Source organism: Rhagoletis pomonella, unplaced genomic scaffold, assembly GCF_013731165.1.
Source record: "Rhagoletis pomonella isolate Grant_MI unplaced genomic scaffold, Rhpom_1.0 Rhpom_scaffold_00008, whole genome shotgun sequence".
NCBI lineage: Eukaryota > Metazoa > Arthropoda > Insecta > Diptera > Tephritidae > Rhagoletis > Rhagoletis pomonella.
Window position 1 is genome coordinate 16,837,431 of NW_023458562.1, and position 25,926 is coordinate 16,863,356.

At 39.0% G+C, this 25,926-nt stretch overlaps 1 protein-coding gene across 2 annotated transcripts in view; it reads left to right on the plus strand.

Moving 5' to 3' along the window:
• Positions 1–25,926, plus strand: part of LOC118744262 (zinc finger protein jing) — a 317,881-nt gene that overhangs the window by 4,674 nt on the left and 287,281 nt on the right. The window contains exons 1-2 of one of the 2 annotated variants that reach the window (XM_036477158.1): positions 8,501–8,878; positions 13,045–17,361. In XM_036477158.1, coding sequence (XP_036333051.1) covers positions 15,524–17,361 — 1,838 coding nt within the window. In that variant the 5' untranslated portion in view covers positions 8,501–8,878; positions 13,045–15,523. Of the gene's footprint in view, positions 1–8,500; positions 8,879–13,044; positions 17,362–25,926 lie in introns of those variants that run through there. The other variant, XM_036477157.1, reaches the window with a different exon arrangement.

The following is a 25,926-nucleotide window of genomic DNA, read 5'->3' on the forward strand; positions in this document are numbered from 1 at the left end:
ATGAAAAAGGGTCCAGAACCAGGAGTTGCTGTCCCACCATTCGAGTATACCTAGGTACGAATTCTAACTTCGCGGATAAAAACAACAGACAAAGACAACAGATTCACTGGCTAGGCCATGCCGTACAAATAGAGACAAATGCTCAAGCGCTGAAAATATTTAGCGCTGTTCTCGCTGGTTGTAGAAGCGAATCAACTGTCGTGTTTTATTGAACTCTCCTATTCTGTACGTCTTTTTACGCCGCTCAGAGACGTGACGATGTCGAACAGAGACGAGAATAAGTACATTAGGAGCATTCCAGTTGCTGTCACACCGAAGATCTGTGGCGCTGACCACACTCGGCGTTGGCGTACATACATATCAACAATTACGCTGTGGTGAAAATTAGCTATGATTCGAAAAAATCAAAGGCCCCATAAACATAATGGAAGAACCCATTTTTGATAGACTAAAATACCGGTAAACAATTGTACAATAAAAAGAAGAAATAAAATTTTAATAGCTTTTTCTTACAAGTGCATGAGTTGTTAAAAATATGCTGTTTGCAACGGAATTTCAGAACAGAAAAAGAACAAAAGAAAAACTCGTATAGAGCTTGTCTTGAAAACGCTAGCAAAGTGATAAAGAAACAACAATAACAAGAAATAAAGTTTAACTCATGTAGATGTTCCAGCGGAACGAGTAATTCATACAAAAGCAACAAAAAAAGCAAAACAAAACAGAAGAAACAGAAACCGAAAGACATAACCAAATAACTAAAACTTGCACAGCTGCTTTTGGCCAATGCATTATGCCCAGTTAGATACAAACACTGAGACAAATAAGCAAGTGGCTTGAAAGAAAACGCAAGTCGCCGAAGAAACACATTTACAAAAACAAAAGGCAAATAAAAATGCAAACATGAAATAACAAAACAAAACAGATCAAAACGAATAACAAAATAAAGGATCAAACACAAAACCAAAATAAAAAAATGCAAGTAAGATAATAAAAAAATTGAATATACATACATATGCACCTAAATAAGTATGTATCAGTGTAAGTACGTGTGTGTATTACATATAAAGCATAAAACTACCCAAGTAAAATCTTACGGCAATGAATGAGAAAATGCGTCAAATCAAAGAGAGCACTAGCGATTTTGGAAAAGAGAACGCAACAACAGACGCTCGCTGTGGTTGCATATAAAAATAGCACGCAAATGGCAATGCCCTTCTATTTCTGACTTCCCTGTTGGGGAAAAGGAAAAAGCAGAAAAAAACATAAGCGATTTAAAGCCAACCAGCAACCACAACAGGCCCTGCCGCAAGGGGGGGATTTTGGGGGTTTAAACCGGCCCCTGTTCGAGGGAAATATACATAAAAATGTTCCATCATTTAGTTTAAGATTATAACGGTAAAAAATATTTTAAGATCTCAAATAGCTAGCTAGATCTAGCTTTAATTTAAGCCAGGAAGGTTCTATCACCTTTTCGAGGCTTATATTCAATATCCTCTCTCTGCATTTTGACAAAAATGAGATTCTGATATAAAACTCCACCTAAGACTTAACTGCCTTCGGCGATATTAATGCTGACCTTGTATAACGCTTGACAGTCGAATTTTCTATTAAATTGCAAAGCCAGAATTAACATCAGTAATGACAGGTAATACGACGTTTCCACGATTCGTAATTCGCTCTCTCATTCGTAATTCGCTCTCTCATTCGTCATTCGCCATCCAATAAGCCCTCGAATTACGTAATTCGCCATACATAATTTGGAGAGCGAATTACCTCATTTGTTGGTAACGAACGAATCGGTGTCTTCCCTAATATTTTTCGGAAATATATCAAAATTTTACAACCAAAACAAAGACGAATTATTGCCGTAATTAATGAAATAGTAATTAATAAAATATTGTCTATATATTAAAATGTTTGATGATAACTAACATTTTTTCTCCATCATCGATATTTACAGTAAGTAAAAATAATAATAAATAGCGAAGCACCAGAAACAGAACCAAATGAATTATGCATGTGCCATGGAAACAAGGTAATTCACGAATTACTTGGCGGATTGCTTAGAGAGCGAATTACGAACCGTGGAAATGTCGTATTGGCCCCAGTTTGGTTCTAACATCACAAAGTAGTTTTTGTGAAAATTGCAAACTGAGGGTATTGAATATAAGCTCTCGTTTTTTTTCTTTACTAGAGCTTCTAAAGTAATGAAAAAAAACATGAATTTTTGACACTTTGACCTGGTTTTTTCCAAATCTGGAGCTGACGGAAACTTTATGCTTACGGATTCGTAATCAGGACAACTAGCACTAACTACTATCAAAATCGGCTTTAATATTTGCCGTACCAAATTTGTTTTCTACTTTTGTTGGCCTATGTTTTCCATTAAAAATGAGCAAAATTCAGACTTTAGTTTTTTCTACAGAAATTTTCTCTTATGTGGTCTATAATACCCTTCGCTCCCCTATTTAGTTATAGTTTTGCAAAATAATTCAATGAATATCAATGTGCAGGCATGGGCAGATTACGAGCACACAATAGGCCTGCTTTTCTCAATATACATCCCAATCTGGCTGTTAATGTTGACTCAGTATTAAAAGATTTCTTATCTATACCTCGGTGAATTGCATGTGACTTTTCTTTAAGTTTTGCTAAATTATATAATTAAATACAATATACTGAATTCTCTAAATAAAACAATGATATTCTTGGTTGTTACGAATGACTTTACATAAACGGCCCACCTAAAGAGAAATACTGCGGCCGGCCCTGAACCACAATATAGCAACAACAATAAATAACTAGCAGAGACGACGAATGGCCAAGAATAAGTTGCATCATGCATCACTCGCTGAGCTAGAAATCGTTGCGTTGTGACGAGTGAACCAACACAACTCAACAAAATTACCGCTCGCGTTGTAAGAAACGTATACGTAATTTTTTATTTATTTATTTTTTTTGAGTGTGTGTGTTGCATTTGTGTGAGTGTTTAAGCAGTGAGTGACCGTCGGCTTGGAAGTAGGCGCGTGGGGGGAGTAAGGGCGCGCAGTTTGCTGTAATAAAAGCACGTGTTGACTTGTATTGCATTGGCGAGCAAAGACACAACACGGCTGAATAGGCTTAAGAGTGCGGCAAAGAAAAGCGTGCGAAGAGAGAATGTGGCAAAGAGAGCCTAGAAATGCGAGCATACAAGCGATTAACTAATAAAATACATATGTACGTACATAGGTTTATGATGGGAAGGCGGGTGGGCTGCTGCTGCTATGGAAAAAGCAGTGTGGGTTGGACGCCAATTGCGAGAAACAACAAAAGCAAGTAAAATGAATTTTTAAGAGATGAAGAAAAATATGTAAATACATACATACATACATACATACATATTATAAAAATGCTAATTCCATATGGCAATAGCGAGGCAAATCTCAAAATGTTCGTGAGCATACATACCTATCTATGTATGTATGTACATACATAAATACATTAGAGTGGTTGAAAAAATCGACTATGTATTTACATTCTTTCAACATTTTTTGTTAAATATTTTCGGGACCGTGAAAGGAAAGGGCTGTCAATAGCGCAGCCCTTAACATTAAGATTTAGGGGTCGTTCATCGAGGGTTTCTATTTCTGGATTTTTTTTTCAATTTTAAAATTTTATAACTCGTTTGTAAACGTATCGGGATGAACGATACATACAATTTTTTAAGGAAAGTGAAGGATGTTAAAGAGATTTATGATTTTTCCATAATTCACTACTCCAAAAGTTATTCAAGGTTAAAGTAGAACATTTAAAAATTGTAACAACTTTCTTCCAAGTTTCTGCGAAATACTTAAACTTATCAAGAAATATCATACAATATTTTTCGGAAGTATGTACTATCATTTTTAATTTCACTTCAAAACTAGTTATCTATTAAATTTCAAAATTGCCTACACACAGTGCCTACGACATTTTCCAAGAGATTTTGCAAAAAAGTACATTTTTTGAACCAGTCCAATGTACATACATACATCCATACTTATGTGATAAATTGACAACCAGTAGCTGCCTTAAAGCAGTCATCAACAAGCTAGCTGTAGGCACTCACTAGTTGGGTAAGCTCTGTCCATAACTTTTATGTAGACGATAGTCGGAGCAGCCTTTTCTTGTATCCAGATACACTGCTAGTAGACGGTGTCAAGTGTTTGGAAGATTGTGATAACAAGGAGCGCGTAATAGTGCGTATACAAATAGTGTACACATGCAATTACATGCCAGAGAATGGGTACAAATATCTGTATATGAACCAAATGATTGGGCCTTATCTATGTATGTGGCTTCAGAACTGGAAAATCTACCATAGACCAGATCCTGAAAAAATCGTTGATGGGCAAATCGACGCACATCTCCTTTTCGTCGACTTTATAGCTAATTTTGACAGCACGAAGGGAAGCTGCTACTACGAGGCCATGCCTAGAGTGAAGTTGAGCAAAAGCTTCATCTCCCTTCATTGGAGGCTAAACTATGTTTTAGGCAAAGTGACTCACTCTCGTCTATGTAAATGAAATTGACTTCGTTCACCTAAATTTCAATGCCGCCAGGAGGGCAGTTTTTAGATTAGATAAGAAGGCAAAAGAGGTGGGTTTAGTGGTGAACTTGAAACGAGTCAACGTACCCCCTGGAAACAAACGAAGGGTCTTCGGATATTGGGACACGCATCACTAACTGTTGGCAGTTGCAACTCTGAACATGAGAAGGACTTTGTCTACCTAGAAACCAGCATTAACACCATCAATTATATTTGGAGATCAAGAGCTTGGACAGGTGAAAGGCGCTCACGAGCACGATGGTAGGACCAGGTGCAGACGGACCTGTCTATACTTTGTGTGGACAACTGTGTACCATCTGAGGAGAATGAGAAGAAGGTTATCAGATGCACTGTCAATAAATGTTACGTATAGTCGGAGCTCAGTTAATTGTGGACTCCGTACGAGTAAGAAGATCTCAGTTATTTCTTCGCCTCTTAACAACTTTCAGCCGCTACCTTTCCGAACCAAATCGAGCCAGGTTAAAGAAGATAAAACCCTACAGCATCTATAACCAGCGTTCGGTAGACTTCCTCTGAGCTTATTTGGCTAAAAAATCAACTCTAAATAAGATTTCGAAAATGAGTCATCGGGTGAATGGACTTTGACGCCCGTAGAAGATATGTAGATATCTAAACCGAAGGCTTCCAATAAAATCAGAAAGACTATAGGGGGTAGAAAGTGAATGTGCTCATAGGGGACCACATTAGGTCTATGTTACTATCTCGTCTCTGAGAAATATCATGGCATTCGTTGGTGTGGAGACGTGTCAATATGGCCGAGTCACAGAAACGGCAGAGATCGTTTGGCTAAGTGCCTAAATTGCGCAAGTGCCCGATGAAGGGTTTACGTCTGCCCCAGTTATATAAATTAAGCAACCAGAGCATTTCTATACATTATCTTCAATTGTTGGGCCATAGATGACGTACAACAAAGCGCACTGTTACCGGGGTGTGTGGTATTGCGTCTTTGGCGTCAACCTATTGAGACGTATAGCTAAAGAGCATATGGTCAGAAAAAAACCATCTCTCGCATCGAAACATTAAAGAGTTTTTTAGAGCTTTTTCTGGTTCTACATACCTCTATACATAACCACATAGTAGTATACATTTTATTATCAACTGAAGCTCAGAGAAATTATACATATGGACTTATGGTCTGATTATGCATACTTCGCACAACTTCGCATAAACTTCAAACTGTAGTTTCGTATGTAGGTACATACTTTGTATGTATTCCATTACCCAGAAATTAGCAGAACTTTTAAAAACTTAGCGATCTGTTGAGTTTAGATTTTGCTTCACATTTTCTTAAGTTACGTATGTATGTATTCGAAGTATGCATAATCAGACCTCTACTCATAACAATTTTTTTTTTTATTGAATTCCATATATGTATGTATTTATGTATGCATTTATGTCTCCACATACACAACCAAAGCATGACAAATGCACCACTAAAAAGTCAAAACGTACATAAATACATATGTATGTTTATTTCCACACTTCAAAAATCAGAAAAAAAATCGACGCTGAGCAACATAATACCGCAACAACAAGTATAACCAACAAAACAAAAAAAAAATTAACAAATAAAAAAGCGCCTTGATTGCATATTTATCAGCGTTTGATGTGTTTACTTATTGTTGCTTTTGTTACTGTCTCTTTGCTTTAGCTGTTTCTCTTCTGCATTTGCTGGCATCGTTCGTAGTTGGAGCGGCCGCTCATCGACAACGGTGCTCCAACGCTTTCGTTGCGTTCACGAGCTTGTTAATAAAGATTCGTTTTCTTTTTTTTTGCTCTGATGATTCTTGTTATACGAGAAGTGCTGCCAAACATACATAGGCTTTTCCTACCAAAACTAGTAGGCTTTTCTCCATTTGGTAGGTTGGTAGGCTAGATTGGATTTTGGTAGGCTCCGCACAATAATAGTTATTTGCGAAAAATATAAAATATTTATCTCCAAACATTTTAGCAACCTTGTTTACGGGAATATTTCGCCGGTGTGGTCCACCATTGTCCACCTGACAGGGACTTCATTGTAAGACTTGAGGAATATGACCAAAACTAACCTGTTGGTCTTTCAATATGGTAGTAGATAAATATTCAGTTGAGATATGCACTACGCCCAGGAGATCTATTGTGCCCTCAATATGGTAGTAAGACCCATTGTCACATGTGCGGCACTGGCCTGGTGACCAAAAGCTACGCAAGTAAAGGCGTGTTAAACCTCTAAAAAACTGCACCGACTGGTCCGCGTGGCCATTACAGGCATTCTTCCTTTGTCTATTCTGTTTGACAAATAGGCCTGGTGGAGCGCCCTACGACTGCCCAATATGATCAGCAACAAAAATTTGGAATCTTGGGGTCGTTTAGAGGTTCTAAAGCCATTCCCGGATAATCCCTAGTTATCCTTTTACAAACCTTACAAGGTCAGAATTCTTGAAAGGGACTGCTGTGGAGTGATAATAACTATTATTGACGAAAAGTCCCAAGCATGGTATACCGACATATCAAAGATTGACGACGAGAGTACTGGGGCAGGCAAATTTGGACCAATTTACTCATACCCAACTACATTCCAGGCGAAAGTCTTCGGAATCAAAGTCTGTGTAGAAGGACAAATATTATGTCGGATAGTCAGGCAGGCCAAAGGCTTAGACTCTTTTAAACGGCAGCAGGCTTGTGGAAAGCTTTAAAACTTGCTTGAACCACTTGAAGCTTCCACGATAACGTAACGCTGTGTGGGTTCCGGGACATGAAAGGTTTGAAGGCAACAAAAACTGACTGTCTGGCAAAGCGTGGAGCCCAAATGTACTTGCATGGTCCCTAGCCTTTTGTGAGCTGGTGGAGAAAACCCCAGAGCATATTTTATGTGACTGCCCACGAATCATAAATAGCAGACTGATACACTTTGGTGAACGGTTGTCTTTTTCATCCAAAATTTCAAACATGGTGCCCTTCAAAGTGCCTAACTTCTTAAAGAGAATATTAAAAACTTAAATAAAATTTTGGTAGATTTTGGTTGATTTTGGTGAGAAGTATTGGTAGGGAAAAAAATTTGGCCGTGGCAACACTGTATACGAGTGCAACGCACTCGGCGTAAGCAAAACGAACTGGCACGACCATAGCTATGCATTCGTTGGCGGCGCCGCTCGCGTAGCGCTGACAAGAGCATTGCGGCTAACGGCTGTGGAAGCGGAGAGCCACTTGTCGTAGGTAGCTTTTTCTGGCTGTATTTTTTTGCTTCTGGTACGAAGGATGTTGTCAATAGACTGGTGGTTAGAACTGCTTGCTATTACTTGGTAGGGTACAGGTTCGATACATTGTCCGATTAGGATCAAATACACACATATGTTCTTTCTGAAAGCTATCGAGCCTGGGCAGCCAAGAGTTAAGCTCCGATGATGCTTTGACTAAGAAGAAGCTTCTCCTAAAACGCCCTATCTCGGAGGTTGCGTAAAAATGCAGGCCACTATATTTGTGTGATACGTTTCAGGTGCACATCACAAATTGAAGGAGGAACGTAATACTTCCTCCATGGCATTTAGTTTCAAATCGCTATATACCCCTTCTCTTACATTTATTTTAATGAATTCGCCTTGATTTTACATAAATATATGGCAACCCAAAAAGCATTATTGCCCAGAGCGCGTAAAAGTAACAGCGCGCCAAACGCCCCGACCGCAGCGCTAAAACCCACCACGGCCGCAGCCGCAGCCACAGACGCGCCCCAAACCGTCGCTACAGCGAGTGTGAATCAAGCATAGAACAGCGTCTACGCTTAGTTAGCGCAGCCCAACGATCATAAGCATAGGCTAAACGAAACGAAAAACGACGACATCACCAACGGTATCGTGCAAAAATATCGCACGACAAGCAAAATGAGCCACCGCGACGTGACGATGGCTCCACTAACAAAAAACAAAAACCAAATAAAAACGATAAGAGAACCCATCAACTGGTGGTGACCGAGTGAACGAACGAATCGCGTCGAGCCGCAGAACAGCAACCACAATCAGTCTTCATTGAGCGCTCGCTTTTTGAGTTACTGCAAACGGCTGTCGGTTTGGCGTTCCACGCACGCGGTCGGCACACACGCAACGGGCGCAAAGCTACACACTAGGCAAATATTAAACGCGTTTACCCGTTGCAAAACTCTATTAAATATTTATTGCAATTTAAGTACTTGCAACTAACTAACTAATGGCTGCCGCGTAGCACAGCAACGGAAGTGAACGATGAAGTTGAAATGAACGACGAGTGCACAGAACCAAAGGTGCAGTGTATGTGTGTGTTAGGCGAGTAAAGCATGTAAGTAACGGGAAGAGGTAGAAGAGAAAGAGAGTGGTTGCGATACAAAGATGAAGTGTGTCAGAGGAAGAGTCGCACGAAACGCATTGAAATGAAACGAAACGCAGCGTTGCGCGTTGCGTCTGAGACGACAGCGGAAATGCAATCAGTGAGCACAGCAAGACATTGATAGCCTCTATGTTTAGGCGTGCGTGTGTATGTTTTGTGTGTATACATAGTTGCAGAAAAGCGGCTTGCAGGCGGCAGGTGCGTGCAAAAATGCAACTCGAATGTGTGAGCAGTGCAATGAGCGGCGCGTGTTAGCGATAAATGAGCGGCTGCTACGCGCTCGAAGTGACTTTGGTTTTATTAGCAAAATATGAAGCAATTGCTAGTAATATTGTGTCAGTAGCTTTTGAAAGGAAGCGTCTGTGTGTACGTCAATAAATAATGAAAAAATATATACATATGTTGAAGCGCAGCAATCAAATTCCCACAATTATCTGCAATACTATCGCAACAACAAAAAATCCGCAGAAACGCTTTCAAACTATGTACTATAAAGTATAAGAATATGTAGAAAAAAGCTTTTCTCACTATACCTAGTTATCAACAGCAACAAATACATACATACATATGTACATATCGCAAGTCTATACCCAGCCAGCAAAGAAACGTAAATTTTGCCGACAGTGCGGTTTGTTTCAATTTTCCGTATCCGAAAACTCATACAAAAAACTCCTACAGTTATTATCAATTCTCGTATCCGGAAAACGTTCGAGAAAGATGATGTAATTTGTTAGCAATAATTGTATTTTATTTGCTCAAGCTAAACATTTGAAAGCACGCATGCGTAGTCGGCAGTGGCTGAGCGTGCCGAGCAGTGTGCCGCTGTTTGTTAGCTTCCAGAAGGTGCCGGGTTCGAATTCCGTTAGGCGCTTCCTGATTTTATTTTATTTCTTTTGAACCATGAAAAAGTATCTGTGAAGTGCAGAAGGAAAGCATATTGAGCGAAAAATTCAATCAGACAAATTTCAGAAAAAAAGCAGACGAAAACTTATCCTTTTCTCCACCATTTTCGGTACTTTTCTGTACATACGTTCCTGCCGCACACTTTAGTGGGAAAACGGATCATTAAAGTATCCGGAAATGGTATCGGTAAACGGGCAAAAATCCGGTTTTCATCGACTTTTTTCCGTTTTCGGATCGGTTTTCGGATTTTTTGCTGGCTGGGTAGCTTCACTTACAGCTGCTGGCCAAGTATTGGCTGTTGCTTTGTTTTCTAAATTTATTTTTTCCTCGTTTCTTATATTTTTTTGTTTTTGTAAAACAAGTGTTAAGTAAGCGCATACTTGACGCTTAAGACAGCAATTACAACAACGCCAGTTATGAAAAATAAATAAACCATTTGGAAAAGCACACTTCCAGCCATAAGAAGCGTGCGTGCTTCTACAAACATGGATGTGTACATACATACATATGTACAACTCACCTACCGACACACACGCCGCTCATTTGATTGTCTGTGCCGCTTAGTGACCGACGCGCTGATTGACTGTGTGACTGACAAGCATAACGATTGATTGTTAAACACCGCGTACATTTGATTGTGACTGATTCCGACTGATTGCGACTGAGTTAAGTCGCCGATTGGACGAGTGGCCGGCCGTTAGCGTCGGCGCGTCGTTTGGCTCCAAAGACCATTTAGGTTTCTTCATGCGACGCGACGATTGTCGATAGACCAACAATGGGTGTGATTAAAACTCTGTGTGCGTGCGTACGTGCGCAGAAACGCAAGCAGAACCCACAGCAGGCGAGCAAAAGTTTATAAAAACAAGTAATTTTTAAGCAAAAAACAAAACCGACTTCAATTCTCATATAAAAATTTAAGATTATCGTTAATTTCTTCACGATCCGATTATCGAATCTAGACAAAATTAGTGTTGGACCACCCTCGAGGTACCATCTTTCTGATGAAAAAAGGATTATCGAAATCGGTTAACTTGGTCTCACGATAACGCGACGTTAGCGCCGCGCAAATGGAATTTTAAATTTTGCTGGCGTTGCGTGTTGAAGTTAGGTGCAGAAGACAGAAATAAAAGAGAGGAAGCAAGTGAAAGAAAAACGAGAATGAAAACAAGAGGAAATGAGAAAACGTCAAAAATTCATCTTCCTCTTATTTGACGTTTTAACCGCCTAAGCGATTTGGGCCGAGTTTAACGAAGCACGCCAGTCTACCTGGTATTTCCAACGCAAAGGACCTCCTTCTCTTCTTCCGTTACAAGCATCGCCATCCGCGGTGAATACTTTCAGCGCTAGAGCGTCTCTGTTCATTCGAACGACATGTCAAAAATTACGCCGCGTTTATTTGGGTATAGCGCGCTAGCACTCCCAATGCTTAGCGCTCAAATTTAGGTACGTCTGTTAAGCAAGTGGAATGCGGCGGACACAGTCTGATGAATTTAGAAAAGAAAAATGTTTTTAGAAAATTTGTTATGAAGCTCAATTAATGAAAAAGGGATAAGGAAACAATGAGAGAAAGACATGGGCACGCTTTGATCTTGCGTGAAATGAACAGACCATAAAAACCCTTGAAAACCAAACTAACTGGAATGAGAGCATTAACTATATTAAACCGTTGTGGCACTTCCATTCCAATAGGGGTTTCGAAAGGAATAACAGTGCGCTCGGCTACTGACGGTGACGGATGGCGTTACTAGCTATACAAATAGCTCGAAAATAGAGAAATGAGAGAGTGCTGCTCTCTGTTGAGGTGGCTTGTAGATCAAGCCATCATATGGTTTGCCTGGCATGTGTACTAAATTTTTACCACAGTGAAGAGGAAGCTGACACTACGGAACAGTAGGACTATATTAGAAAACGTGACTACTTTCGTTGAGGCCAATGATAACCATCAGTTACCACCTCTGCATGCACAGTCGCTACGGCTCATAGCGCTGTGGCTTTGCCATTTAGAAAACTACGGAGAAGTTTTCGGCGGATGCATCAAGTGTGTTTGTGTAGCACCGATTACTGACTACTATAACCATTCCTCAAGCAGTAATATTGATCTACTCTGCCGCGAAAGCTCCAGAGCTATAAAATTTATGAATAAAAGCACGTGGTAAACAAGGCGATATTTGCAGTTCTCAAAAGGCTTAAGAACAAATTGAGGTTTGTATGCACTTGCCAGCCCTTTTGGGCTCAACGTGCTCTGCTTGTCGTATGACATGGGTTTGATCGCCGGCTGGAGCAATGCTCAATTAATCTAGGCCTGAGCGGAGGTCTTACTCCCCCCATCAAATAAAATATTTTATTTCTGTTGGCTGTGTGAGGCCTCGAAGGAGAGAGAGGCTGCAGAGGTGGTGAAAAAGCTGACGACATGACCGATAAAGACGGACACGGAGACGGTGTGCAGCAGTGACTGGTACTAGCACCAGTCGATGATCCGTGGACGGCTGGTGAATCGCCCGATAGTTTATGACAGCGGCGCTGGTGAGAGTGGTGACTGGTGGTTATGTTTGTGGATTGTCCGGTAGTTTTTGGCAACAGTGAGACTACTGTAGGGCGTTGGTGTTGGCACTTAATTACCGACGATTTTGAGGGATATCTAAGAGATGTCTGACCAAGTAATCATGGGAAAAAAGAATAATCAGGCGTGTCTACCCAAAATCGGACATAATTCGATCAGACATGTCATTAGTTCAGTGATTCTCAATACACTCATGCTTTTTACCAAGATATCCGATATCCGAAGCTCCTCTTGGAGCAATTTTTGTTGAAGTCGTCGGGATGTGAAACAGAAGAAAACCGTAAAACACTTTTTGGCTAAGTGAAAATTCTCTTAAGGTCATAGATAATACCAGATCATCAAGATCGCAGACGTAATAGCAATTCTTCAATGAGTCTCTTCCTCCATAAAATTTTTGAATATTTTCATGCGCTGTCTTAGAATTTTTTTTCATTAATACATATGTAGTTTGACTTCGCTTTCTTAGTTGTGCGCGGCTTATCACTATTTTTTCACAAAAAAAGTAAGCAAATACTCTGAAAATAATTTCAGTTCCTTATGAACTTCTTATGCTTGCACAAATACAGAAACTAATTGCGGATAGTAAAATATTTAACAAAACTTTCCATTCATTAAAATTTTATTGCTAACACTTTTTTTTTATTTTTTATTACAGATTAATTGAAAGGCAAAAACTAGAAACTAGAGAACGAAGTGCAAAGCCTATGAAGAAATGCAATTAATAACAAACGCAAAAAAATACGAACAAACTTTTTATACTTAAGCTACACGCACCGCCGACCAGCCCAACAAAAACCAAAACACATCAGCAAAATATTAGAATGCAAAAGTAATTTCATGCTGGGTATAAAATAAATAGGATTAACTGCGGGCATTAAAACATGTGAATACAAGAACAACACCAACAACGGATTGCATCTCATCAACTAGAGAAAAAAAGACGAAAAAAACTACGTATTACCGTAAAATTTATGCGTACGCTGACGTTTTGCAAACCGTTAGAATATTTCACACGCTCCACACGCTGACAGCATAGCAGCAGCAAGGTGAGTGCAGAGTTGCAATTGGCACGAACAAGAAGTTGCTGTGCAAAAGCAAAAGGCTGCAAGCTACCAGGAGAGGAAGATCAGAAGGAGGAGAGGAAGAAGAGAAGAAGGTGAAGCCTTCCAAGCAAAGTAGCCAGCAGCTAAGCGCGTTCTAAGTGCATTGGCAGCCATTTACAACGTCCAACAAAAGAGCTATTGTAGGTCTGCATACGCCGCGCGTCTGTGTATGGCTCTCTATGTGTGTTTGTATGCCTGTGCGAAGTGCAGGCGAAAAACAAAAAAAAAAAGCGAAACGTGAAACCGGTTACTTGTTGCAGTAGTATTGAACCCTTCCGTGCAAAAAATAAATAAACAAACAAAACAAAAAGACAGCAGGTTATTAAGCAAGGCAGCCAGCGGCAGGCCAGGCGGAAGGCAAGCGGTGAATTTCGGAAATTGCAAGGCACAAGCAACAAAAAGAAAAGCAATAACAAGAAAACAAAGAGTCAGAACCAGTCAGAAGTTAAATGTTGTTTGTTGCTGAAGTCTGGAAAAAAATAAAAATAAAAATTAAAATAAGCAATGAGTGGCCAACCACTGCAGTTTGAGTAGCAAGCAGCAAAACTAGCGGCAGTGTTGGCAGTGGAGCAGTAGTGGCATTTGTGGCAGCGCGACAGCAACACCGTGCAAATCCCAAACAGCGGAAATCGAAACTCAAATAGCGAGAAGAAGAAGCAGCAGCTGAAAAGTTTGACTTTCAACTTGGCGAATGCGGAGTGCCGACGGTGAATGGGCAAAGGAACATTTTGGATTTAGTTTGGTGAATTGTGTGAAAAAGTGACGATATTTTAAAAGTTGATGTGGAATAATATGTATGTAAAACGCGCAGCGTAGCGAATGAAAAAATGCATTTTTAAATTTTAAATCTGGCGTAAACTAGAAAATTTTTGTAAAAAATTCCACGTCAGCGGCGAATTGTGGCATTGTGCGGTAACTGTCAAGCGTAGCCGAAGCAGCATGCGAAAACAAGTAAAAGTGTGAAATAAAAATTAAAAATTTTTTAAAACGATTTGCAAATAGTTTTGGACACAATTTTATAACGAAAAATTCGAATTTTTGATAATGGAATTTTTATGGGTATAAAATAGCGAACATTAACAAAAAAAAATATTTAACAAAATTTTTGCCTATTAGCGAAGAAAATGTGCAGTAATTTTTATGCTGTTGCCGTTGTGTGTTTTTAAGCAAAAGTTTACAACAAAAAATATATGCAAAAAAGTGATTGATGTGTGAAATTTGAAAAAAAAAATTATTAAAAGCATTTTAAGTAAAGCGACTGCGAGTGTGGCGAAAAAAAGTATTAAATAGAAAAGCGCTCGCAAAAAAAAACAAAAAATTTAAAAAACATTTAAAAAAGTGACGAAAAAATTTAAAAATCTGATAAAATCACTGCTAATGCATGCTCAGAATCGTGAAAAAAAGTAAAAATTAATAGCGCACGAAAAGAAGACTCAAGCGTAACGCAGTCGCACTGTGTAGTGAAGTTTATATTTTAAAGTTTTGTATTACTGAACGATTGCATAAAAAATGAACTGAAAATGATTGCTTAAAAACATGGACACATTTAAATTTAACCTAAGTTGTATTTGAGAAAACAAAAAAAATTTATTCGCAAATCCTTTGAAAATATGTGCGCGAAATCGTGTATCTAATATCGTATTTTTGTTGAACAAGAAATTGTAAAAAAGTGAGCGCGTTTTTATAAAAAAAAGTGATTGAATAAAAAACCGTTGAAAAATAAAAGATGCTCCATCGGTTAAATACGAATTTTTTAAATAAAAATATGCGCGCGCCGACAAGTTTCAGCGTAGAAAATTGTGAAATAACTCGAAGCGTCGGCGAGTTTAGGAAGTGTAAAAATAGCAACAGTTGTACCGACAAAAAAGAAACTGCAAAGTTGTAATAGAAGCCGCTCTCGTTGATCAATCAAAAAAAAAAATCAAGAATTGTTTTAAGCCATAAAATTGAATGTTACAACAAAACCGTATTGCATTTGAATGCCTGTTAGTTTGTGTGTAGAGTTCGCTACGTTCAAGTGAAGTGAAAACAATGTCCGCCAACTCAAAAACAACAGCAACAATCAACTCAAACAATAACACCAACACTACTGCCACCAACACCAACACCACAACAACCATAACGACCAACAACAATAGCATAAGCCACTGCCTCCGAAGCAGTAGCAACAGCGACTTAACTGCTGCCTCAAGCAGCATTATAAGTACTTCTACAAACAGCACCACCACCAGCAACAACAAAAACACTGCCACAATAAATACCTCCACAGCCAATACATTCTCGAATATAAATAAGAGCGCTGGAGCTACTGGAGCGCCGCAACTTTCACTATTCGATCAGCTGAAGAATAGCGCAAATCTGAATAATATCAAATGCAGCAGCTTCAGTCATAACTTCAACAGCAAACTTAAGTCACAAAATAATCTCACCGATTGGCGTCGATTCGCTGAGGATGACAGCAGCAATAATAGTGCCACCAGTAGCAGCAGTAGTAGCAGTAATAGCAGCCTTTCAAGTGCCAGCGGGCTCGGCATAAAAGACTCTTTTCAGCAACGATTTGTTGCCGCCGTTTTAGGCAACAGCAGCAGCAGCAGCAGCAGCAACAGCAGCTGCAGCAGTGACATTTTAAAGTCAACGAAAAAAGACTTGCCACAAGTGGCTGTAAAATTAAGCAATGCAACAATTAACAACAACAGCAGCAATAATAACACTAACATAAGCAAAATGAATGCAACAGAATGCAAGGAAGCATCGGCTGCTACAAAGCAGCTGACAAGCGAAACAACTGCCCCCGAGCAGCCAGCAGAATCGGAGGCGTGTAACAACATTTTAGATCTCACTTTGCAGCCTGCCAGGCGTAATATTAATCTTAGAGCGTCGACAATAGAAGCAGCACTAGCAAAAGCTGAGCGGGAGAAAAGTGAAGCCAAGCTAGCGGCAGTGGATGTAATCAGCAATGCCACAATGTCGCCGACATCTTCATTATGCAACAACAGCGTGGCTAAGACAAACAGTAACAGCTTCATTAAGGGTAACAGCGCAAGCTGTGGCAAGAAAATAGCGCAGGCTGACAGCAAATTGTCCAGCGTAGCCGCAAACGCCCCAAATGCAGTTAATCTGCTTGCCAGCGGTGAGAGCGAAGGTGTCAATGTGAATAGCAACAGCACTGGCAATAACAACAACGGCAACGCTAATGGCGTGTCAACAATATTGACGGCTACAAGCAAACAGCCACAGCCACAACAGCAAAAGCAAATAAAATTCTCAATGCCGACACTGCCACCACCCTCAGCTGCATCAGCGTTCACTTCTACAGCAACCAAAATTTCTACAGAGCATAAAAATAGCAAGAGTAGCTCATTGACCGCCACTGGCGGCATAGGTGTTGTGCGTGCCACAAAAAGGACAGCCGCTGGAGCAACAGCAACAGAAGTGGCTGACGCCACTAACTCAACGCTGAGTAATTTCACCACACCTGCTTGTGTGGCGCCAATGTCAACGCATTATTTCGCACAATGCAAGCGACAAAAACAAGCCGCGCTCACAGCAACAGCAACAGCGTTAAGCAATTCGTCACCTTTTACCGCTGGTTTGCTAAGCGAGCAACAGCAAAAACAATATATGGAAAATTTGAAAGCCCTACTCGATACAGATCAACTCGGTTCGGTTTACGCGCATCATTCGCATAGTGGCAACGATCTCAAAGCCGTCGTCTATTCGGCGCTTACGAGCGCCCTGTGCGGCGGAAATAGTGCTGCAATAACAGCGGCCAGTAAGCTATTGGCGGCTGCCACCAATCAACAGGCCAAGAAGAAACGCAAGAAGAAGCGATGCACCGATCGTTGCGATTCATCAGAATCATCTGACAGGTGAGTGAAGAAGAAAGCAATGCTTACATATATACATAGAATTTATAGAATTTAAGAAGATTTCGAATGGTACTATATAACAGCAGTTAGTGACGCTCTAGGGGGTTTAAAGTTTATGAACATACACAGATCATATGCCTCGAGCATGGCATTCCTACCCCTTTGGACTTTATACTTTTTATTGTTGGCTTTCGTCCCTACACAGAACTCATTGTAGGTAATGCCCAGCCTTCTGTGGTGTGTCTATCAGCCAGTATCAAGTAATAACCGCTACTAGCCTCGTAAGATCAGGTCTGGGGTTTACTAAGAAGTCAAGTTTTATTATGGCGTAAAAATTTCGCTAGATGGCGCTCCTATTGGGTGTAATGAACCCTCACCCTGCTGATAAGCAGCGTAATTTTCAGGCATGTTGCGCAGACTAGGCAAACTATATGAGCCTTGAACTGACTACTAACTCTATTCGAAAGACTTCTTACCGGCTTCGACTTTTTTGTAAAGAGTTCTAGGGCCTTTTAATGGCCGCTCGGCTATCCAAAGAAACTTTCGACACGCTGCTCTTGATGGTGGCGCTTAAAAAGGCGGCAGCCATCGGCGATATGCAGTACTTATGCCTGGAAAGTACTCACAAAGTCAGACGGCTGGATTGATCGTCTGATCGCCAGCCATTCAAAGAAAATGCCTACTCCAACTTCGTGTTCTATTTTGGTGGTATAGGAAATTATACTACATACTATTGCAGATCGTAGTCATCTCATTCTGAAACCCTGAAGCGGTGTACATTACAGGAAGGTCTATGGGAACTAGGGCATCTGTAGGGAAAGTTCTCATTCTTCCTGTAGTTTCGCTGCATGCGGTCATCTGAAACGGTCCATCGGACCAAGGAACGATAACATAAGATAGGACGTAGAACTGTTGTATATTTATATCCAGAGTCAAAGTTTTGGGTTAGACGTCTCCTTTTCCTGAAATCCGCTTGTAAAGTAAAAGGTAATGTTTGCTTTTTTGATACTTAGCTTCTACTTTTTTGATACTTAGGTTCTAATATGACACCCAAATACTTCACTAGTTTGGATGATCGTGGGATGTGACCATTCAACTTTAGTATTTCAGAGTTAGGGACCTTATTCCTGGCTTAAAAGAGCATTACATCTGATTTTTTAGAGTTGTGTCTACAATTGACAACAGCACAAGCTTTACAGAAGTGAGGAAATAACTCCATTCTGATGGGCTGTCCCAGCCAATGTTCCTAGTAGGTATGCAGAAATTTATTTGGTCAAAACTAGTTATTGGTAGTGCTGGGAAGTATCGAGCACTTTTGAGGATCAAGTTCTTTGGTATAGATCGGCTATTTTTTAGAGTGCTCAGTACTTTCTTTAAATGTACACATGTTGGTAACATTTCAATACTTACTTAGTGTAAAAATCTCACAAGCTGGCAGTATTTTATTCTAATTAATATATGAATCCCAAATTACGTCAAATGAATGGCTAACTATACTAGGTACAAGTTTTGCACTTTAAAATTATTGAATCTGCAAATTGAGTACTTTGAATCGATCCTGAGTACATGTATTGGAACAGAGTATTTTGAGTACTTTCGAGTTCTTTTAAGTTCTGAGTACTTTTGAGTTCTTTTGTGAGTACTGAGTTCTTTGGAGTACTCAGTATATCGATACTTTTAAAAATCTGGTGCTTGTCTAACCTTTTGAGAATCGAGTTCTGAGTACTCTTGGTATCGACACTGCCCAACACTAGTAATTAGTGCTTTGGTCAACCCCCCCATCTAGCAAACACTTTTTATGACACTTAATCTCCCTCGCCAATTCAAAGTTTTATTGGCTTTTTTCCAATAAAAAAGTTTATTCTTTCACAAAAAAATATTTAACACTTCTTAGCATCAATAAATTTTAAACCACTGGTAAGAACACTTATGTTCATACCAGCTAAAACACAATGGAAACCTGTTTTCTGTGTGGAAAATAAATATTAGCCATGACTTTAATGGCACTAAAGAATGACCAGTCAGCCAATCGTCGAGCGTTCAATGTAATTTAATTTTATTTATGGCGCATGACTGTCCCAAGAGAGTGTTTACAATTGTTTTTTTTTCGGTTTTGGTTTCGCTCTAGTTTTAATGTGTTGCCGTAGCAGCTGGGAAGGATTAGCTGCGAAGCAAACAAAAAGTGTGCGAAAATATACAAAATATATACATACATATATGCGTTTAAAGATATAAATTACAAAAGAAGTGGAACATTTTATGAACATTTGGAACGCTAGCTAAGAGCATTTAAATATATATACAGGGGTATAGATATATAGCTTCCTTCATGGAACTAAAAAGGTAAAAATTCGGTACTTTTTCCACACCAAAAAGAAATACAAGAAAAGTGCATCATCTATTCTAAGTTAGCTCTTCTTTCCTCGTTCTACCCGAAAACGCATTTAAACTTGTCTGCACTTGGAAGCTGTTCCCATACATGCTTGTACATGTACATACATGCATGCATTTATGATTATGCACTCGAAAATAGTCATTTCCTGATGGCAACTTGCCATCAGCTATGTTCTTGTTGTTGCTGTTGCTGTTGCTGTTATTTGAATGCGTGTGCGGTTGCCGCTTCTAAAGCATCATTATTCTATTATTTGTGAACGTGTGGGGGTCTTAATGTGCTCTGCTAGTTACAAAATGCATTTATTATATAAAAATTGGTTGCGCATACGCCACGTCATCTTCATACATACATACAAACATATTAACGTCAAATACACATCGTTGTGCATACTCGAGTGGGGGTTCCTACCAATTAGTCGCTCAACGCTACGGCGACACAGATACATATACTTACATATATGCACATGCATATTTTGAGTTGATAGACAAATTGTGTACTTACACTGCCAATTCGCTTCAATGCTTCGTTTGTCTGTTAAATGTCCCGCAGACAACAACAGGCCCACCATATTGCGGCAACTAAGCAAGATTTGTTCATCTACTTCTGCATCTGCATTGCCTGCAACTCTTTCAATTCTGTCGGTCATATGCGGTAATTGCGGAAATTTGTCTATAATTAAAAATTTGCCACATGGAAACGTCAACCAGCAAATGAAATGTTGAGTAGCATAGGCTGTGGCAAATGATGATTTGATCGCAAAGAGATAAAAACTGGAGAGGGAAATTGCAATTTAGTATACTATGTATGTACGAGCACAAACTTTAAATATGTATGTACAAGTCCTTAATGCCTTTGCATCAATGCTGTTCTTTTCCAATAATAGACCACGATTAGCTCATTGTTCCTCTTAAATCCTTGGCCCCGAAGGAAAAGATTCAAAGCCGATACTGCGTTTCGCTTTGTTCTTTTATGTACTGAAGACTTTTGACTCTTAATAACTTTAAGAAATGCAAAAAATTCCAGTTAACCCTAACCCAGTTAACCCAAACTCACACCTTGAGCTAAAAACCATAGATTTTTTTTATGTATCGAATTGGCTTTATAGCTCCATTTTTCTATTTCTCCGTAGTCTTTTGCGTGCATCGGACTCCGTAAACTTTTGTTGCTTATTAATTTTTGCAGCTGAAATCAGCTTTAATATAACTTTGAGGAAAAAATAATCGTATCTATCTTCTTCTCGTTGGCATTCCCAGTTCACGTTTTTTTTTTTATTCTGTCATTCAAAGCGGTGTTGGAAGCACATAGAAGTTTTTACAAGATCTTCTTAGTACGATGAAGTAAGGTTAGATTAAGATGGCTGGAGCGCATATTAGGTTCGTCTTCGCACTGTATGGAGTTACCGATCCCTTTCGATAGCAAAAAAGCACTCGGGCTTAAACTGCTTTTTTGAGTCTGAGAATTTTGTATATGCTCCTGTTTACACCTGTGGGACCTCTACGAGACCTTGAAAGGCAATGACAGTGTTGTGCATTTTCTTTTTCTTCTATGTTTGGTGTGTCCACCCCTAGTCTCGTGGCGTGTAAAACATTTAGGCAGTATCACATAAGAGTCTTTATAAGGCAGGATATTTTTTTCGCAATGAAACCGATGTGTGTTTTCTATTATGGGAGTGTAATTCTGACGGTTTTAAATAAAGAAACGTTGTTTCACCGTTCGTTGAAGGCAAAAGTGGGGTGTGATCCGTTCAAGACAATACATACCTCTTTTATTGGTATGCCTACCTAGTCCCTTTCTGGAAGAATGAGAGTGGTCTCAGGTTTAGAAAGTGAGAAGTAAGGCTTTCTTAAACTCAGAGGTATTTCCAAAAAGGAATATATGATACTTTCTGGAAACTTCCGGTCCGAGTAATGGTGCCTAACATTATTTTTATTTTTTTCAAGAGTCATTTTCGTTTCGGAATTATCTGCTTTGTAACGAGTTTTGAACGCACATTGTAAAAAAGATCTAGAGCTATCGAAAAGCCGAACTGCTCAATTTTTCTTGCAGTAAATCTCAATTGGTAAAACCCACACTTCTTCAAGAGTTGCTCTAAAAAAATAAAGTGATTCGAAAATAAATTCTGATTTCAGGGGAGCCCAGAATCATTATTTACAATAAACTAGCAGCACAAGCTGTCAAATGTAAGGCCTTGAATTATTGTCTAATTGAAAATGTACGGTGTACTTAGATGCCCTAAACTTCGGAGCGTAAACTTTTAAATCTGGCTGATCTGTTTATTGGGGGCTTCAAGGTGCTGTCCGTCAAGCGGTTTTAGAAAATGTTGCTGAGGTGACAACCCCTTACGAGATATGCATAAATTTTGTTTAATTCCGGTTACGTAGCCCCCGACTGTGGGGCCGACAGTCCTCGCGGATAGCAGTTCTCTAGCATCGTCATTGCGCCAATACAAAGCTAAATAAGTAGAGCTATATAATCAAATAGCATTCTAACTCATGTTTCTCAAACTCATATTTATCTTAACTATTTAAACAGCGCAATGCATAAATTTGCGAACTTTAGTTTTCAAAACCAGTTCATGTAAACTTTTGTGCGATGCAGCACATTCATTTCAAATACATTTATTCCACTGGTTTTCCGCCAACATTGTGTTGTTACAGCTGCTTTTAGCGCTTGGCATAAGTTCTTACAATACGGTTTGTTGTTGAACTCATTGTATTTGTTGTTATTGCAATAAAAAATCTTCGCGTGTATTGTTTTAGCGTTGCCAATGCTGTTGTTGTAGCTTTGCAATTTTTGTTGTTGCTTAACATAATACTTTACACGATACAAATGTTGTTCCTATTAATTTTACCATTTTCGCAATTGTTGCTACTCATTTGTTTTTTTTTTTAATGTTTTTTCGCGTTTGCTGCTTTTATTCAACTTGCAGTTCTTCGCTGTTATCTTTAAGTAAAAGTATTTATTCTTGAAAGTTTTTTGTTTTGCATTTTTCAGCTGTCATTTCTTTTGCTTTAAGTATCGACATTTGTTAATGCCTTATTTGTTGTTTTGTGTACTGCTGTAGTGTTTGTTGCAATTGCGGAAGCTGTTGCAGCTAAGTATATTTTCGCTACTATAGGCTTGTTGACTTTAGTGCCGAATTGATTTTCTTTCGCTCTTGCTTGTTTGATAGTCTCTATTCTGCTTGTAATACCAATGTCGTTTTTATTGTTGTGCAGGTTTTTGTTGCTGGCTGTTATTTGTTCTTTTTGTTGTCTTTGTGCATGTTTTCCTTTACTCTAGGTACATAGGTACATATGTATGTATCGCAACATTTCACTTTTATTGCTTTTTTGTTTTGCTTGTTTTGTCTACATATGTACTTAGACGTATACACTTCATTTCTTTGACTTTGTACTTCTGAAATTGTGTTTTCGGTTATGCTGCACAGCTTCGATGGGTTTATGTTCTGTGATCTGATATTCTTTTTTACACCCAAAAGAAAAGTGAAGTAGCATGTATAGTATATAGGACGAAAAAATTTCAAAAGATCTTTACGATTAATCACGAACACTTTGACTGGCAGTTATTAAGGACCCGAAAATGCTTTTTGGAGTATACGAGTCTTGCCCACAAGTTATATCAAACAATACATTGAAACCCATTCCTTATTTAACTAGAACCCCATCGGCGCCAATTCACCTACAGAATCTGTTGTTTTTTCTCTTGGGGATTTCCTCTTGACCTCAGAGAAGTATCTTAACGGTCTTCAACAATCTAATGAAAAGAATCTCTTCGAAATATGATAAGCAGCATCAAAAGTTTGGAAAATGTTTCTTGGGCTCCTGTCATGATTTGTTTTTAGTTTTGTTGAGTTTGATTACCAACCCCCAGGTTCTGAATCGAAAGGTAGTTTAATTTACTTTTCACTGGTTTTGTTTGAAAGCCTATGTAGGGGTTGTTGCTCAAATTAGTGTCAAGTGATACCTCGGCTTTGGAGAGCTACTTTAGAGCACGTAGACATTGTTCTTAATACACCACTAAATTTTGAGGCCTGGTAATAGGGTAGAAATAACCTACTTGGTGGAAAAACTTGAGAAGTGAGAAGGGTGAAGGGATTTTCAAGAAATCCATACCAGGTTGGACTATCCTTCATAACCGATGTAAGACTGTTTCCCGATCCTGATCACTCTCGAAACCAGAGCCACAGTTGTCTTACTCTGAAAGCACATCGAATCTGTCAAATCTTTTATTTTGTTTAATGAAACAACTGCCCGTTGTTTTTTATAGTTAAGACAAAAAACAATAAAGTCATCAATACAATACTCACATAAAACGTTCACTGAACCGGTGTGTTTTCAGATTTCGACTGGGTATCAGAGAATGAGCGTCATTACAGGTAAAATAGTATTTTATGTTCCAGAACCATGCTGTGGAACGATGAAAACACACAATTCGGCGGTCATTAACAACATGACATAAACCATTATTACGAAGTGGATTGAAGGAACAAGCCAGTAAAAATATTTCAAGTGTTATTAAAGTGTCAGCAAAATATAGACCGAGAGTACCTTCGAACCTATCCTTACTAATAGACCAAAAGGCAGGACTGTGTGTCAGCTTTGTTGATAGAGGCCTTCTACGGTACAATTTTAAACATAACTGTAGGGTCTTCGTCATGGGTAGACTCAACCGGGGAGGGGAACGATATTCTGGAAATAAAAGGGTTAGACTAGCGGCTAATAGATACACCAAGGTATATCTAGATGAGACACGCTGGTGAACTGTGACACGAACTCAGTATACATGTCCTTCGAATAGTCACTGGCTTTCTTACAGGTCATTGCAGAGTATTGAAGCACTTGTGAAACTTGTTGGGTATATCAGCACATTTTGCCCAGCGAAGGTTGGTCAGCGAATAACCGGAAATAGCACAGCACGTGAAGTGCCACCTGTAAGCCAATAAAGGCCTTCCTTAGCTAAACTCAATCTAGGGTAATCCACTTTCAGAATTTCCCAAACTTTTTTCAGCGATTAAAAGCCACCGAAATTCGGCGTTAGCTGATCCGAAATCAGAGGGATGGAATAAAATTGCGGTATAAATGCTTCATTTTATCCCAAGTTTTGAGAGACAGAGCACAAAATAGCTGACAAAAAAAAAAAAACAGAGGTCGGAGGGTATTTTATACAGTTTCAATATAATTAGCGCCCTTCTATGTATACCTGTACCTGTACCACAAAAGTTTAAAACCCGGCAGCCATTGCCAATATTTTTTTTACTCACTTTGAAATATTCGACTAGGATCTTTACTTTTTTTCTGCAGGCGGATATATCCCAATTTTTATGTCAACTTCTAACCGTAAATAGATTACGGTCTGAAATACTTAAGTGCATATCCAGCCATTTTACGCTGGCGTAAGCTCGGCGTGTTTCATTTTTACGTATTAATGCACTCTGTATCATGTTAAAGTGCACAATTGTCTCTTCGTAAAGCCCAGTAGGGATGCACTCGTTCGTAAGTTTCGTAATAGAGACACACCATGGACATCTATAAACCGACCAACTGCGGGTAAGAACGTATGCGCATACATTTGTATGTATGTATTCAAAGCTTGCATATGAATGAGTGCATTTACGAGCATGCACGTGTGAGATGCTACAAAGCTTAGGAACACACATTGACACATACAAGTGCATGCGAGTAAGTGCAGCCAAAGCTAAAAAGAAATACTGCAATAAAAATGCATATGCTTCTACATACAGTGACTCAAACAAATGACCACGTGTTGTTTTTTTTTAATATTCGTAATATTTTTTCAGCTATTTTTTTTTTTGTTATTTTTATATAAAAATATCGTATAATCTTTAACCAAAACCGCGTAAATCACATTTTCAAACTTTATACAAAATTTAGGAAATTTCAAAAAAATTTTCATCAAAATGTCAACTTTTTATTCTGAATTTTTAGAAAATTTTTGGCTATGCAGTTTTATTGTATGGGTTATAATCTAATGAAGAGCTCGTTTCAAACGGCTATAAAATCGCGTTAATTTTTGAGATTTTATTTTTTTAGGCTACTTTTCGGGTTTTTTAATATAACAAGCACAATTTACAAAAACTGATGGTGTCCGAGCTTTATTTCATAAGAAATTTATACTTATATACAAAAAAAATAAAAAATCTCAAAAAT